At 39.4% G+C, this 16538-nt stretch overlaps 1 protein-coding gene across 8 annotated transcripts in view; it reads left to right on the top strand.

Annotated features, from left to right (window-relative positions):
- Positions 1-6958, top strand: part of AKAP7 (A-kinase anchoring protein 7) — a 156438-nt gene extending 149480 nt beyond the window's left edge. For 2 of the 8 annotated variants that reach the window (XM_012458310.2, XM_064360683.1), the window contains one exon: positions 5810-6958. In XM_012458310.2, the coding sequence (XP_012313733.1) occupies positions 5810-6015 (206 nt within the window). In that variant the 3' untranslated portion in view covers positions 6016-6958. Of the gene's footprint in view, positions 1-4952 lie in introns of all 8 variants that reach the window. The other 6 variants (XM_012458314.2, XM_012458315.2, XR_001108299.3 and 3 more) reach the window with 5 other exon arrangements.
- The last annotated feature ends 9580 nt before the right edge of the window (positions 6959-16538 follow it).

Below are 16538 nucleotides of genomic sequence, written 5' to 3'. Positions count from 1 at the left end.
AAAAAATTCCACTTCTAAGGAGGACACCCTTATGCATCGGGAACAGGAAGTTCCAGTGAAGGGAGGCTGCTTAGGAAGCTTTCGTTCAGATATCGAATGAGGTTTTTGATAGGATGTGAGCAAGTGAGAACTTTTAATGTTTTCATGTTTACTGTTTGAATGTTACTATTTTAACATGGTTGTACTGTATCTTAAATTGTATTGTATTATGAAGATTTTCTTTGTTCCCTTTTCCAAAAAATTAGCCTGATTTGTTCTTTTCAGGACAAACAGGCACCGAAACATTGGTGGTGGGTAGGGTGTTGTAATGGTTTTTGGAGCCCTTCATGTGACATCAGTTAAGCTGTTCTTGGGTCAACTCACACATAAGACCAGCTGAAGCATATTAATGTTGACCTTCAGTTTTCCCATTAGGTGTAAAATATTTTTGCTACCACAAAGGAGTTGTTTTCGGTGACCATAAATATAAATTTTATTCTTGTACTGATTTGGTATCAAAGATCTTGGGTTAATATAAACAAAAACAGAATCATAGGTACAAACCCTGGATGAGTGATGCCACAACTCCTATAGAGAGTGGAATTGCTTACTTGAAGTTGATTGAAAAGTTTCTTAAGTCTGTATCTTTAGGGCTAATCCTGCATTTGGTGTGCTTAAAAATGTTTTCATGACCTTTCTTTTATATTTTTGCTATTCTCCTAAGAAATTGATCAAAGATATTCTAGGGGATTTCTAAAATGACAATGTCAAAGACAAAGGTTAATCTGCCATTTTATTAGGTAGGATGTTAAGTAACCCTGTAGTCCAAAAAAGAATATTCCTATCAAGAGTGTGTTACTTACATTGGCAATATTTTTTATATGGACTTCTGTTGGAATATCAAAAGACAGTTTGTATATGTTGCAGCAGCATGTTGAACTGCCATTGTTGAAGGAGCTGCAGTTAAAACGAGTGTAGCCATTTGTCTGAGCAGTCAAATTTTTCTTCTGCCGACTACCTGAGAGGTATCTAATACGGTTTGGATGCTCTCATCTTAAGATCCCTCTATTTAATTAAGTTGAATTCAGTCTGCTAGGAATGGGAACACAAATGAGATCTCGGGATGAAAATGTCTATTTTTTGAATTGCAGGGCTCTGTGATAAGCCTTCCTGTAGACTCATCCCTGGGCTAATGGTCATAGTCTGAGGATACTTTGTGGAAATCATAAAGGGAGGCTGGAGTCCAGGACAGATCTAGAAGATTGTCTTGTAAATTTATTGTTTTGATTGGTTGGTTAGTTAATTAGTTATTATAGGTAACTAATATTTGTCCCATAGATTAGATATTTGGTTTTACTGACCAGGTTCATCAAGCAAAGTAGAGGTAAATTTTTCACATGGATATTTAAATGATTCCAGAATTATCTGCTCTTGCTTTAAATTTAGTATTAAATTTACATTTCTGGGGCCGGGCGTGGTGGCTCAAGCCTGTAATCCCAGCATTTTGGGAGGCCGAGGTGGGTGGATCACGAGGTCAAGAGATCGAGACCATCCTGGTCAACATGGTGAAACCCCGTCTCTACTAAAAAATACAAAAAATTAGCTGGCCATGGTGGCGTGTGCCTGTAATCCCAGCTACTCATGAGGCTGAGGCAGGAGAATTGCCTGAACCCAGGAGGCAGAGGTTGCGGTGAGCCGAGATCGCGCCATTGCACTCCAGCCTGGGTAACAAGAGTGAAACTCCGTCTCAAAAAAAAAAAAAATTTACATTTCTGGTCATGGTGTGCTGTCCTTATAGGAAGGTAGAAACATTTTTAAATGCTGCTATTGCTTTCAAGGACTTCAATCATCAATTCACTTGACTAACAAATATGTATTGAGCTCTTATTGTGATGAATAATTGGTGTGCTATGTTAGCAGAAGGAGAGATAACTGAGAAGATGAGGCTATAATTTCTATACTCAAGACTGTGTCTTTAGCAGAGCAGATACTGAATCAGTAATTTTGAATTAATACATTAATAAATAATTATCATAATTTGTAAAGAAATTAAGAAAAAAACCCAGTGGGATGTTGTTGTGCTTGCTCACTTCATTGTATCCTTGTAGGTTGTTAGAGTTCTAGGCATATCTAGTAGATTCTCAGTACACAATTGTTGAATGAATGACCAAATGGCCATGTGCTATACATGCAGTGAGAGTTATTAGAATCCAGTGGAGGCTCGTCAGTTCCAGCTAGGATTGTGTATTAGTTCGTTGTTGCATTGCTATAAAGAAATACCTGAAACTGGATAATTTATAAAGAAAAGTCATTTACTTGGCTCATGGTTCCACAGGCTGTATAGGAAGCATGGCTGGGGAGGCCTCAGGAAGCACAATCATGGCAGAAGGTGAAGGGGAAGCAGGCATGTCCTATATGGCCAGAGCAGGAGGAAGAGAGAAAAGCGGGGAGGTGCTACATACTTTCAAACAACCAGATCTCATGAGAACTCACTCACTGTCTTGAGAACAGCAAGGGGGAAACACACCCCCATGATCCCATTACCTCCCACCAGGTTCTTCCTCCAACATTGGGAATTACAATTCTGCAAGAGATTTGGGTGGGGACAGAAATCCAAACCATATTAGCTAATCAGGAAAGGCTTCATGGAGTAGATGGGATTCTAATTGCTGAAAGAGAGGGAGGGCCGTCTAAAAATTGGGAATGGCGTGGAAGCCTCTGAGGAGACATTAGAAGCTGACAGTGGAGGTGTGCAGTGGTGGGCAGTCAGGCTGGAAAGGCAGATGTTGGAAAGCCTTGGCAGACAGGCATGTTTCCCTGTAGAGTGAAGAGTGAAAGAGATGTTTTAGAAATAATAATCTAGAGGTTTTATACCAGGCACATTGAAGACGGGAGAGATCATGAAGCACAATTGACAAAGCTTGTGCTTTAAGGGGGTTAATGAGGGAAAGGAAGGCATCAAAGACGGCTACAATCTTGTTTTGAGCTTGACTGACTTGAATAATAGTAAAAGCATAAACAAAAATAGGACATCAGAAGGGAAAATTAAATTTTTGTGGAGATTTAAACATTAAATCTCTTAATGTTTAAGATTAATAGGGACATTTCACTGTGGACTAGTAGAAATCGCAGAAGCATGAAACATTAGACCTGAAAGAGATTTGAAGGTTGAGTCTAATGAATCATTAGACTCAAATACAGCCCTGTCATCTTGCTGATGAGAAAGCTGACTAGATTCAGGAACAGCACCCAGGACGCAATGTCTGGCCTTGATACAGAGCATGAGCAGGATGACAGATGTAGACAGTCATTTACAATGTTTTGAAGGGTACTTAAAAAGTATTCCTTCATTTGCAGTTGGATTTTTCTCTTTTAAATGGGAAGAGTCATTACACAAACAGTTCCAGGTAATGCATTTGGAGATGTTGTCTACAGAGTATATATAAACACTGTGTGTAAGATTGAGATAAAATCACTAAACATTAGGCAATATATTCATTCATTCTTACTGATAAACAAAAAATCTTAACTTGCCACCAATGTGACATTACCAGTGAATTTCTTTAATAGTATCCTGACATCTTTTTATTTAGTAAGTTCAATTTAGTTGTTACTGAATTGACATTTATTTAATTCTAAACATATTTTGCACTGCAAATGTTCTATCTTGGACTTCTGATCATGGGTCTGGGGTGCCATATTGCCACCTTTGAGGAGAAGGCAGGTTCCCACTGTTAGTGTTTCTAGATGGGTCTTACCCCACTCTCTCCTGCTTAGGATGTTGCTGGGAATTATGGGAATGGTTGTAAGCAGAATTGGTCTTGACGGGTGTTACATACAAGTCAGGGGCTCTAAAACAAGGTTGGGAGCCAGTTCTCACCCTTGGCATACCTGCTTCTGTTCTTCAATCCCTATTATACCTGAGTACAGCAAACAGTGTCCATCTTCCAGCACACCCTTTCCATCTGCCTGTCCCAGATCCAGAGATGCAAGTGCAACACTGGCTTTGCCTTCTGGAATCCATAAGGTGATCTTCCAAAGCTGAGCTGATCTTAATGTGCGAACGTCCTATGACTTCTTTGCCTCTAGCCTTGTTCTTTCCTGGGTCCCCAGCTCGATGGGAGGAGATTGAGCACTGAATGGACATGGGGAAGAAGCCCCTTTAGTTCCTTTCCCCAGTTAAAGGGGGCAAGGAAGAGAGTGACTTGGAAATGTACAGCATGAGAATAGTTGGGTACCAGTTCTTTTAGAGTAAAATGACAGATGGAATAATTAGACTTGGATCATCACGATCAGCAAAGTAAAATGACCATAAAACATTTACATCTAGTAATTTACCATCATAATCCTAATTTTTCTTTGAAGAATTTCCTATTTCTTAAGTAGCAGTGATAGCATTGAGATTAAAAAAATGCTAGTCTTACAAGCTTATTTTAAACCAGTTCCTAGTGGTAGTAACTGCCTTTCTCTTCATGGCAGGGCTGAGCATTTATTAACAACCAACCTATACTATAGGCCAAGCATTTTTAAATTAGTGATCTTAAGTAATGAGATAGTAGGGAAATCTTGATGATCTGATATTTGATATTGGAGAATGAGAAGCAGACGTCATAGATCTACTTAGTGAATTCACGTCTGAGACTCCACGTGGTGGGGACATGGACATTAGTAGTAGTAATTAGCCTTGGATGAGAGAAGAACAGAAATTCACATATAAATGGGAAACAACTGGCGCTGCTAGGTAGAGCTAGTCTAGATTGGGACTAATGAACTACTTTTCAATCTGAAGGTGTCAGGAATAGACAGGCTCCTGCTTCCGCAAATACCAAATGAAAAGCCAACCCACTGTTCTTGAATTTATAGAGCCAATTTACACTTGCTCTTTTTAACTAATGGAACTAGCCGGCCCCTGCATGCCAAGTTTCTATGGCAATGTGATCTCAGTGACCTCTCTTCTCTATTGTGGAATGTAGGTGAAAAGAATGGAGGGGAGCCTGATGACGCTGAACTGGTAAGGCTCAGTAAGAGGCTGGTGGAGAACGCGGTGCTCAAGGCTGTCCAGCAGTATCTGGAAGAGACACAGAATAAAAACAAGCCGGGGGAGGGGAGCTCTGTCAAAACTGAAGCAGCTGATCGGAATGGCAATGACAATGAGAACAACAGGAAATGAGGCCGGAACACAGGCCCTCAAGCCTGTGTAAAGCTTCCCTGCTCCCCTCTGCTGAGTCTAGGGACTGACTTGCAGCGTGCTATTTAAGTTTCTCTGGTTCACTCTGTGGAGATTGCCTAATACTTTCATGATCGATGTGTTGGCGTTTCTGAAACACAACAAGAAAAACGGAGTGCTGGGACTGGCAAAGGAAATTAATTGATGAAAGAAGAATGGCCCAAGTTTCACTCACCCTCAGCCATTCACAAGGGAGAGAGAACTTTGGGTTATGCCTCCTGGACACAAATTACAGGCCACGAAAGAGGCCTTGCCATCAATGGAATACTGCCATTTGTATTGCTTAGCAGGGCATTTGACTACTTTGTCTGAGGCCAGAACTCTCACACACAGCTATCAAGTGCTAAGTTTAAAATAATCACTGTTGAAATTGTCATCTGTACAATTAGTCCATAATGTTTCATGTCTGTCTTAAGTGTGCTGTTGCTATGCAGTGATCTTTATTTATAGTAAATTATGTTTCATGTAAATGATATATTTTTGGTGAAATGCAACCTTTTCTATAAAATGTGGGCAACATTTTAAAGTTTTTTTAAAATCCTATTTTGATAAGTCAGTATGCCATATTTAATGAAATGTATTATATAATTTTTTTTTTCTTAGGCAAGAAACCTATTGGAATTCAAGAATTAATTAATGAAGCTTTGCATCGAGAAACGATGGGCCTGAAGTCCAAAGTGAAACAGATAAAGGAACTTTTATTAAAGCCTGAGACTCAGGCCAAAATTAGGAGGGAGCTTTTTGAAGGAAGACTTATTAATAACAGTAATCCAGCAAATGATGTTATTTTCGGCACAACTTTGACATAAGCTCTACACTGCAATTGTGGCAACATAGTCTCTGAAATCTTTCCAGCTTACTAAGTAGCTCTTTGGTAAACACCAAAGCAGTTTCTAATAGTGTCTACACAACAGCAAACCAACATTTGGTGAGGAATTAGCAATTTCTTGCCAAAGAAAATTGATTCCGCCCTGTTATTTTTTGAGCTAAACTTGTGTTTTAGAATGTCTGTTTCTGTGATACTAGAGTTATTTTATAAAAATGATTTCTTAATTAGCTGTTGTGAGATATTTCTCGGGTCCTTGCATAAAAAAATACAGACTGTGAAGAAATCATTCACAGACAAATAGACCAAAACAAAGCCAACGACAGTATTTGAAGGGTCACTTGCCTCCTGTTGACATGATTGTTGCTAAATCAAAGGAAGCATTGTCCAGGTGTGTCTATATCTAGTGTTACTTTTAATGAGAATTTGAATGTTTATTGAACAATAGTACTTGAACGAACATTTATAAATGTAATTATTGCGATCACTGGTTAAGAATGTTTTATATATCCTTATAATATTTTTCACTGATCAAAATGTAGTTTGCTTTTTCATTTCTTAAGGAATTCATGTTTGGGATTTTTACTTTTTACATTTCTGAAGATAAGCTCCAGGTCTTATCATATCCCTTGTAATCTGAATGTGTTTGCACTGGTTCGGTTTTAAAGAGCATTCTGGAAAAACGTTCCCTGGTATGATGATTGTTGGTAACAGCTTTTTCTATAGTCATTGCAAAATGGCTGATACCAATAGATCATGATGGAGGGGAAATCACTGGAGATCAAATATGTAAAATCATTTCAAATATAAAATCCAGTTTACTCATGGATTTTAGCTATTTTTTCACTGAGTATATTATACTACATTTATTTACAAATGATTTATGCATTTTCATGGCTCTTAATAAACATATTGTTTTCCCTTGCCTTTCCTCATTTCTTCACTGTTGGGAGTAGTTGGATCTATGTTGGCGTAATGACGTTATCAACAGGAGCTCTGATAGCTTCAGTGTTGCTTCACCTCTATGTTCCTGTCCTTCATGCTAAGGTAGCACAGTGGGCAAAGCACCTTCAACTTCACGCTTTAAAATCGTATCGAATCAGTCAGCTTCACCGAGAATTAACAGCAGAACCTTAAATTCAAAGAAAATCTAAATAGCATCTTATAAACAGCTAAGAATGTGCCAGTGATGTGACATCCTAGCAAAGATGAAAAGTGGAGATCCATCCAGGTGCAGAACCCTGGAGCTGTTTGCTGTGAACCCCCTTTCAGTGGTAGAGGGCTTGACTGTTTGTAGATGGGTTCTTTAAGTAAATCCTTAAGGTAGAAAGCAAAGATAGTTTTGGCCTTGCCTTGTGTTTCAAATAAGGGAACAGACTCCAAGAGGCGGCATACCTTATCCAAGGCCTCACTGCTGCTGGAGAACTGGACCTGAACTGTCACCCAGGACTCTGTGTCAATGCCCCGGTGTTATCCTCACCACCCCATCAACTAAGTTAACGGTATTTCTGCAGAGAGAGCACTTTTCAGCATGTATCTACAAATATCCTCTGGGAGCGAGTCCCAATTAACTAGATAATTTGAAAGGCTAAAATAGTATACTTTTTGCAATCTGGGGTTACATGTCTTACTGTTACTTTAGTTTAAAATCATGATTTTTCTTAAATACTAAGTCCCAGGTTGTGTGCCACGTAATTTCGGCTCATGATTAAATTTCTTGCTTTCAGTGACCCTATTAGGAAGTAATTAGTACTTTTACAGATTAGGAAACAGGGGCCCTGTGTGGTTAAATAGCCCAAGTTTATAACGCTCATAAAGGTAAGGTCAAATTTAAACTCGGATCTGTTCTCAGTCAAAGCCAACACTTTTCCCACAATGTGGCGCTTCTTCTCTCCACCAAGTACGATATATTTGACAAATTAAAGAAGTGTAAGAAAAGGAAAGTCACCTTCTTTTGACTAAACCAGCTTCCTTGCAGCCCTGAATTTCTCTGAACATATATGAGAGTGATCAGCTGATGTGATGGAACTGAAAAACAAATCACCTAGATAGATGCTTAATGTAGGGATTAAGGAGTCTAATCCTTATCAATGAAATCTCCATTGAAGAAGGTTTATAAATGGCAGGTATAAAATAAAACAAATTATCTTTATTTTCCATTTTTAAAAGCTAATAAGACATTAATTTGCAGAACTCTAAGTTTGGGATCTGAAATGTTCCAAGTGACTTTATTCCCATTCGTCACAGAGTAACTGCTCTTTGGGCCACAGAGGCAGAGTAAGTTGTCCTAAGTTGGTACTGTATGTTACGTAGCCTTGTCTCGCGACAGGGAGGCTGCATGGTTGGCAACAGAGTGTTGGCTTGGGCCCCCTAGACTGTGTCTTCCAGACTTGGGTCCACCACTGACAGGTGATCTTGACCAAACCAGTTCACTTTTCTGAGCCTCACTGCCCAATCTGGAATTGGAAAGAGTTTGGCCACATGATTTTCAAGGATCCTAGAACAGTGCTCTTTGTGACCACAGCATGATGCTATTCATGGTGATGCCACCGTCTCAGCTACTGCTGTGTGAGGCCTTGATGCAGCCTCCCTACTTCATCTGTTGGCAGGAATAGCTTAGAGTTCTAGAAGACTTTCCACTCTGTGTGACTTGCGTTGGTTGTCAGCTTCGGGTAGGGAAGCCCCAAATTCCAACATTTTTGGGGATCAGTCACTGGAAAAATAATATGTCCTATATGAATAACGAATGTCAAAAAGTAATATTTTCAACAGCAAGACAAAATTCTGTCAGCTTTGAACTTGGTCCCATTTACAAAATCTTAGATTATTATTATTGTATTAATCTACTTCTAAGTATAGAAGTATCTATAGGCCTTTAAGATATACTAGATTTATATTCAGTGAATTTTAATTTTTAAGATTAATTTTAATTAAAATTTAGAGACAAAAATCTTAATTTTAAGATTAATAATTTTAAGATTCAAATTATTCATTTCAAACCCCAAATATGTTACCTTCCAGTCATCCCAGCAGGCAGATATTCCCATAAGGAGGTAATTAAAGCAGTTTGACTTCATGTTCTAGACATTATTTCAGTCATATGACCACACAGATGTGTTTGCTTCTCTGCACTCAATCACAGATGCAGAAACTATCACATCATGTAACAAATTAGGAATTTCATTATACAATCAAAATAATGATTTATTTCATTATATAATCAAACTATAGATTTTATACTATAAAAACCTGTAGTATCTCCACAAATAAATTGATGAATGGATAACCTTTCATCAACCCTTGTTTTCAACCTTTTCAAATCTCACCTATAATAACTTTATCTTTAAACAAACTGTAGATACAATCCTGAATTCCTGTTTTCCCAGGTAGATAGACTTCATGTAAAAATAAACTTGATGTACTTTAAAAAACAGTTTCTAGATCCCTGTATGAATTTGATAGCAGCACACATGCTAATGAGACAAGTCCCTAGATTATTTCATTCACACTAAAAATGAATATTAAAGCAGTTCACTTGGAGTCAGTGAATTTAAAATTGTGATGTTAACTATAGCACTTCATTTCTGCATCACAGTTTTGGGGATAAAGGCTTATTTATAAGGTAATTTGAGAGCTTCTAAAGAGGAAGGTGCTATTATCATCTCCAAGGTAATATGCTCAAAACTACTTATTTGAATCCATTAAGTGTAACTGATAAAATTAGATGATTTGGGATGATTTTAAAATGTAAACTGCAGTATTTATTCTTCTACATATCCCATCCTTTAATCGTTTATTGGAAGACCAAGAAATTCTATTATAGCATCAAAGAAACAGTTAAACTAAGAGATTAATTCATTGTTTTCAGTAAAGCTATGTTGTTTTCCCTTGTAACAGTTCACATTATTTCTGGAAAGCTACTATTAAATGACACTGCCCTATGTATTTATGTGTTACATTCTTTGACTGATCTGAGAAAAATGACACAGTCCTACCAACTTATGATATATGTAGCTCTTGTTCCTAGGTAAACACAGCAAATTGGTACAACACTTTATTTATTTTTATTTATTTATTTATTTATTTATAGAGATGGGGTCTTGCTCTGTCACCAAGGCTGGATTGCAACAGTGCAACCAGATTGTAGCTCACTACAGCCTCCAAATCCTGAGCTCAAGGGATCCTCTTGCTTCAGCCTTCTGAGTAGCTGGAACTAGAGGCACACTACCATGCCCAGTGAATTGTAAATTTTTTTGTAGAGACAGGGTCTCACTGTTGACCAAGTTTGCCTTGAACTCCTGGCCTCAAGTGATTGTCCTACCTTGGCCTCCCAAAGTGCTGAGATTACAGGCATGAGCCACCTGTACCCGGCCTGGTATAATGCTTTAAATTATTCCTGATATTTCCTGCCCAAAACCACTTGGGCACAATATTGCCATGATAATGTCTTTGAACAAAAGACATTGACTTCACTGATTTGTTTTTAGCTACATATGTTATCTTACCCACAATTTCAAAAAAATTTTTTTTGAAACCACTACTGTGGGATATATGAAGTTGTAGGAGGTGAGAGGACAAAGAAGTAAGTCTTAGAGCTGGACAGGAATTACAGTGTTGAGGAAAGAAACAAAAATGATTCTTATGCATGAATCCGAAGAATATCTGATATGCTAATTGAAGCAGAGAAAATAGAATGAATATGCAACAGTAGGGAGAGACTAAGCATATCTTTTCAAGATTCTGGAAGACAAATTTAGAAGCTGTTTTTACCAGGTCCGTGCTAAAGAAGTGTCTTTAGGGAGAGGTCTGTAACAAGGGCTTGTGACAAATGGTGGACATTTGTCACACTTGGTGACTGCTCAGTGTCATTTGAACTTCTTTCCTATGTTCCTGTAGCTTTCTACCTTGTGAGCCTTGCTTCTCCAGGACAGAGGCCCTAAGGTGGAGGCCAAGAACTCACTCTCTCAGCCTTCCATTTCACTGGGGTTCAGACATGTGACCTAGACTCCACCAAGCAACAGGGAAACCCTGCATGGAATCAATTCATTCTGGCAGGGATGGTGGAAAGATATGTATCAGAAGCAGTAGCAGAAAGGCCCTGTCTGGCTGGGGTGTCCCATATCTCACATATCCCTATTCTGTGTAGGAAGTACAAGCTGGTAAAAAGTAGCAGCAGCTGGATTCTCCCAGAGCAGCCCGCAGTGTAACAAGGCCTTGTTCCTACTGCTTAGCCACTCAGCCTAATTTTCTGGACCTTCTAAAGATTCTGTGAGCTACTGAATATCCTTTATTAGTTCCCTTTCTACTTAAACTAGCCAAAGTTCATTCTGTTATTTGCAGCTAAAAATCTTGACTAATAAAGAGTCTACTCACTAAATCAGTATTTCAACACAGGGCACAACTGGCATTTTAGATTGAGGACTTCTTTGTAGTGTGGGATGGTTCTGTGCATAGTAAGTTACCGTTCCAGAGCCCTAGACACCAGATTCCAGTAGCAGATTCTTGTTATTGTGACAACTAAATGTGTCCCACATATTTCCCAATCCCCTTCAGAATGGGGTCACACAACCCCCAGTTGAGGAGTATACTATTAAATACACTAAATATACACTAAATACACTAAAAATACAAAAATTAGCTGACCGTGGTGGCACTCACCTGTAATCCCAGCTACTTGGGAGGCTGAGGCAGGAGAACTGCTGGAACCCAGGAGGCAGAGGCTGCAGTGAGCCAAGATCGTGCCACTGCACTCCAGCCTGGGTGACAGTGTGAGACTCCATCTCAAAAACAAACAAACAAACAAAAAAAACGAATAACTCAGAAATTCTTGAGTTTTCACGATGGCAGAGAAGAAACAACTTGCTGAAACGCTGAATCATGCTCTGCTAATGAGATCAAAGAACAGCTGACATTGGTTTGAACTAAGATGGCCGACTGGAGTTTGTGCAGAATGAGCGTGCTGAGGTCGCAGCCTGAATTCCCACTGCGGGTTTCATACTAACACCCCCTGAATCTGCACACGGGAACCATGAAGTAGTATGAACTGCGCATGCCTAAGGACGATCCAGACTGCCCCTTTCCTTCCACCAACCACCTGTTAATCCCAGTATCCACCCCTTAAACCTTTTCTTATATAATTATGACCTTAAGGCCAGCACCAGGAGACAGATTTGAACTTGACTCCCATCTTCTTGAGAGTTGATTTTCAATATAAAGCTTTTCTTTTCCAAAAAACTTGGTGTCATAGTATTCACTTCTAGCACATCAAGCAGGGAGCCCCATTTGCTCAACAACAGGCTGACATCAGGTAACTGAAACCACAGGTAAGGGGGGACTGCTATATTTTAATATAAGGAATATTAGTTATATGTTAGAAATATGAGTATTTTAATATAAGAAAAGTATTAATTTTCCCTGAGAATCATGGTAGAAATGTTTTAGATAGAAATGGGAAACAACTATTCATTTCAGACTCTACTAACACCTGGAGAAAGCGGCTCCTGATTGACACACCTGGAAATACACAGAGAAGTTCAAGCGAGCATTCATATCAAAGGAATGAAATAAGCAGATGAAAGAGAGTGAGCACATCACATTAAGTACAGATGTAGAGGATTCAAACTTTATTTTTGCACAGAAATCACCAGACTTTAGTGCATTCAGAATGTCTTTTATGCCCATCCTAAATAAATCTTACAGTTTGTCGTCAAGCATAATGAAAACCAGTGAATCCTCTAGACCTAACTGTAATAAAACAATGTACAGTTTTTGCTTAATATTTTGGGGGGATTAGTTCCAGGACCCCTCCAGGATACCAAAATCTGTGGATGTTTATATCCTTGACATAAAATGGTGTAGTATTAGCATAAAACCTGTGTTCATCCTCCTAATATATTTTAAATAATCTCTAGCTTACTTGTAATACCTAATACAATGTAAAGGCTATAAGTGGTTATTGTATTGGTCTTTTATTTGCATTAGCTTTTTTTTTTGTTTATTTCCCCCAAATATTTGATCGTTGGTTGGTTGAATTCATTTAAGTGGAACCCTTGGATTCCGAGGACCAATGGTAAACAGGGGTGTTTAGGCCAGAGGTAGATTGGATTATTGTTCCCAATTCTTTTTCTATGTATCCTTTTTCATGTGACTGCCTTTTCCATGTAATTTACGGTTAATCTCACCAAAGGCAGAACACAGTTAACCCTTGAACAACAAAGGCTTTAACTGTGCATGTTCACTTATACACAAATTTTTTCGACCAAATGCAGATCAAAAATACAGTCTTCTTGGGATGTGAAATTTGAGTATGCTAGGGCTGACTTGTCCTATATCTGGGTTCATCAGGGCCAACTGTGGGACTTGAGTATGCAGAGATTTGGGTATACTCAGATGGTCCAGGAACGAATCCTCATGTATACTAAGGGATAACTGTATATTTCTTTGCCCTGTTGATGTTGGGCTTGGCCATGTGACTGGCTTTGGCTGATGGGATATTAGTAGACGTGAAGCAAGTAAAGACTTGAAATATGGAGACATGTGAAACAGATCTGAATCAGACCTGCAGCCAGGAGCCAGGCCCTGCCACGTGCGTTGTTACTAGCAGACCTGCCCCTGAAGACATGTGAGTGAGAGGGAAATGATGGTTGGTTGTTATGTAGCATTATTGTGGCAAAACTGAGAAGGGCAGGACCTAGAAGTTAAACTGAAACATGACAGCAAATGTGAGCAAAGTTATATTTAAAAAAAAAAGGCCATGGCATCCATGGAGTACATATCATTTCTTGGTCATATAAATTTAGTCATATAATTTAGCTTAATATTTTTGTTTTTAAGTAGCATATGCTTATATGCATATAAAATGTTAACAGTGATGATTTCTGAGTGGTAGGATTACAGGTGAGTTTTCTTCCTAATTTATGCACTTTAGGAATTTCAAAATGTCACATAAGAAATCTTGTTATAAATCAAATTGCAAACGCCATTTTAAAATAAAATTAATATAGTCAGATGTTAGACAATTCATTGCATTTAAGCCATACATAAATACTGCGTGAAGATTGAATTGTTCAGAAACAGAGTCCACTCATTCATACATGCAGGCATTCATTATTTCCCATGGGTCAGATACTTTTGCATATCTTAGTATGCAAAAGACCCATGTGTCAGAATGATACATAGCATATTGATATAGATGTATTTATTATTTTCTCTGTAATCTGTTTTGACTCATCACTTCTCTAATTTCAAATAAGACCTTGCTTTTATGAGAGACTAACCAAACTAGAGAAACCAAAGAGGCTGATTTTCATATATTTTGGCTCTTGAGCTCCCAATCAACTTTTGGTATGATCATCAGTTTGCAATGTAACAAGATGTTGAGACGGGGCTCTGTTTCCACTGAAGCATCCGCAAGCTAGACACAGAATACCGATGTGTGTGTGAGACAGATGCTTTGCCGTGATTATACAAAACAGGGAGTGACACCCAGATGCCTCAGTGAGGTCAAGAACACAAGAAAGGGGCAAAGAGAATTTTGTGAGGAGGCTGTATTTGGAGCAAGCTAGCTGTACCTTCCCTTCTCCATGGTGGGGAGTGAAGCTGAGAACTGCAAAATTCTCAGCAGGAAGGAATCCATCCAGATCTGCACTAGGGGACTTGTTCAAACTCTGCCATAGCTTCTGGCAGCCTAAGGCTGTCCCTAAGATAACTCCTTCCCTCCCCTACCTTGAGTTTCCATATGGAAAAGGTCAAGGCTGTCAAAAGAATTTACCATTTGTTCTGGCCAGCGCCTGACCATGGACCCTCAACCTGCCTTTCTGAGCACACTTACTTTTAAAAAGCTTAGAACTGTAAAGCCTTCCTCCGTCCCTTTGAGAAGTATATAAATCTGCTACAACAGAGGAATGCCTTTGTCAAGGACCTGAAAGTCATTCTTTTGAAATGTAGTCATCAGAAAGGATAGGATTTTTGTTTTCCTGTCCTTTTGGGAGGTCAGAAGCCCCACTTCCATAAATGCCAGTTAGCAGACACAAATGGCCTTAATTCAAAATAACACATTTATTTTTAATTAACTCTCTTTCTGGCTTTTTGTGTTTTTCACTGCCCTAACTCCACTGGAGCTCCTGCCTGTTCCCTTCCCTAATTCCTCATTCTCTATTTAAAATGCCCAGGCACTTCTGTGCAAAGTGAAGCGGAGCTCAGCTCTTTCCTGAATAAAACCTGTGGAGGGGAAAAGAAACATCTTTTCTTCCCATCACTAGACTCAAGACTTAGGCATCTGTAACAAAAGACAGACTAACAAGAGAAAAGCATACAAATGTATTTAATGTAAGTTTCACATGACGCGGGAGCCTTCAGAAATGAAGACCCAAAAAAACAGGGAAACCTGTGTATTTTTATGTTAGATCTGATAGAGAAGTGGAACACTGAGGAGAAATATGATTGGACAAAAAAGATACGAGGGAATGATAATAAGCTGGGGGAAAGTTAGCAAGGCCTGCTTGTTTCTCTGTGTCCCTATGTCTTCAGAGACAAGGACTTCTTTTCTAGGATAGGGAGGATATACCTCCAACAAGGGTCTTATGACCTACTTCAGAGGAAATTGAGAAGAATTCTTTTATGCCTGCTTTAGGGGAGAAGGGTGGAGAAGGTCACAAAGTCCCCTTGACTGCTGTTTTCTCAAATGTCAAAGCACTACATTTTTGGATAGCATGCCTTGAAGCCCATCACCTGCTTTTCCCACTTTCTTCAATGCCAAGCTTGTTTATCTCTGATACTTCCTCCCCACCTCAAGCTTTATCAATGGAGGCTTTAAGGACCACATGGAGAACCTGGACTACACTTCCTGTGGTAGAGGATGCGGAGGACTGATGCCTGAGACCCGGAGGGAGCCAAGGGGACTGGCGGTGGCCACACTCCCACCTGGGAATCAAGAGGGAGTGAAAACGTGGTATTGGGCCTGCGTGGGTGCTACTGCATGGGTCCCTACCCACAGCCCAGAGTGGACAACTCTGCCTTGTGGGGCAGAGGGGAGGCTGGCTTGCAGGGGCGTGGCAGAGGCCTGAGAAGGCCTCACCCAGAAGAGGTGGGAGGCCTGAGGAGGTACGACGCTGGCCCCTAGTAGCAGAGATGTATCCTCTGGTGTTAAGGGTGTGAAAGGAAGATAAAAACTTGGGATCCCAATTCACTCTGTCAAAAGGAAAAAAAGTTAAGCTGAAAGCTGAGTCATGCAAGCAGCTGCCTTTCTTTTTGTTTCCAAGCAGACAGCTACAGATAAAAGGTTAACTATCTCCACAGGTAGCTACTTTAGGTTCACCTTATCTTATGTAAAGAGCTGATTTACTGAGCTAGAGACCAATACATAATTTTTTTTTTTTCTTTTTGAGACTGAGTCTCGCTCTGTCACCCAGGCTGGAGTGCAGTGGAGCGATCTTGGCTCACTGCAACCTCTGCATCCTGGGTTCAAGCAACTCTCCTGTTGCAGCCTCCCGAGTAGCTGGGATTATA

This window comes from Aotus nancymaae, unplaced genomic scaffold (genome assembly GCF_030222135.1).
Source record: "Aotus nancymaae isolate 86718 unplaced genomic scaffold, 86718_ANA_hifiasm-v0.15.2.pri h1tg000040l, whole genome shotgun sequence".
In the NCBI taxonomy this organism is placed as follows: domain Eukaryota; kingdom Metazoa; phylum Chordata; class Mammalia; order Primates; family Aotidae; genus Aotus; species Aotus nancymaae.
This window is presented reverse-complemented; position numbering and strand designations above follow the sequence as displayed.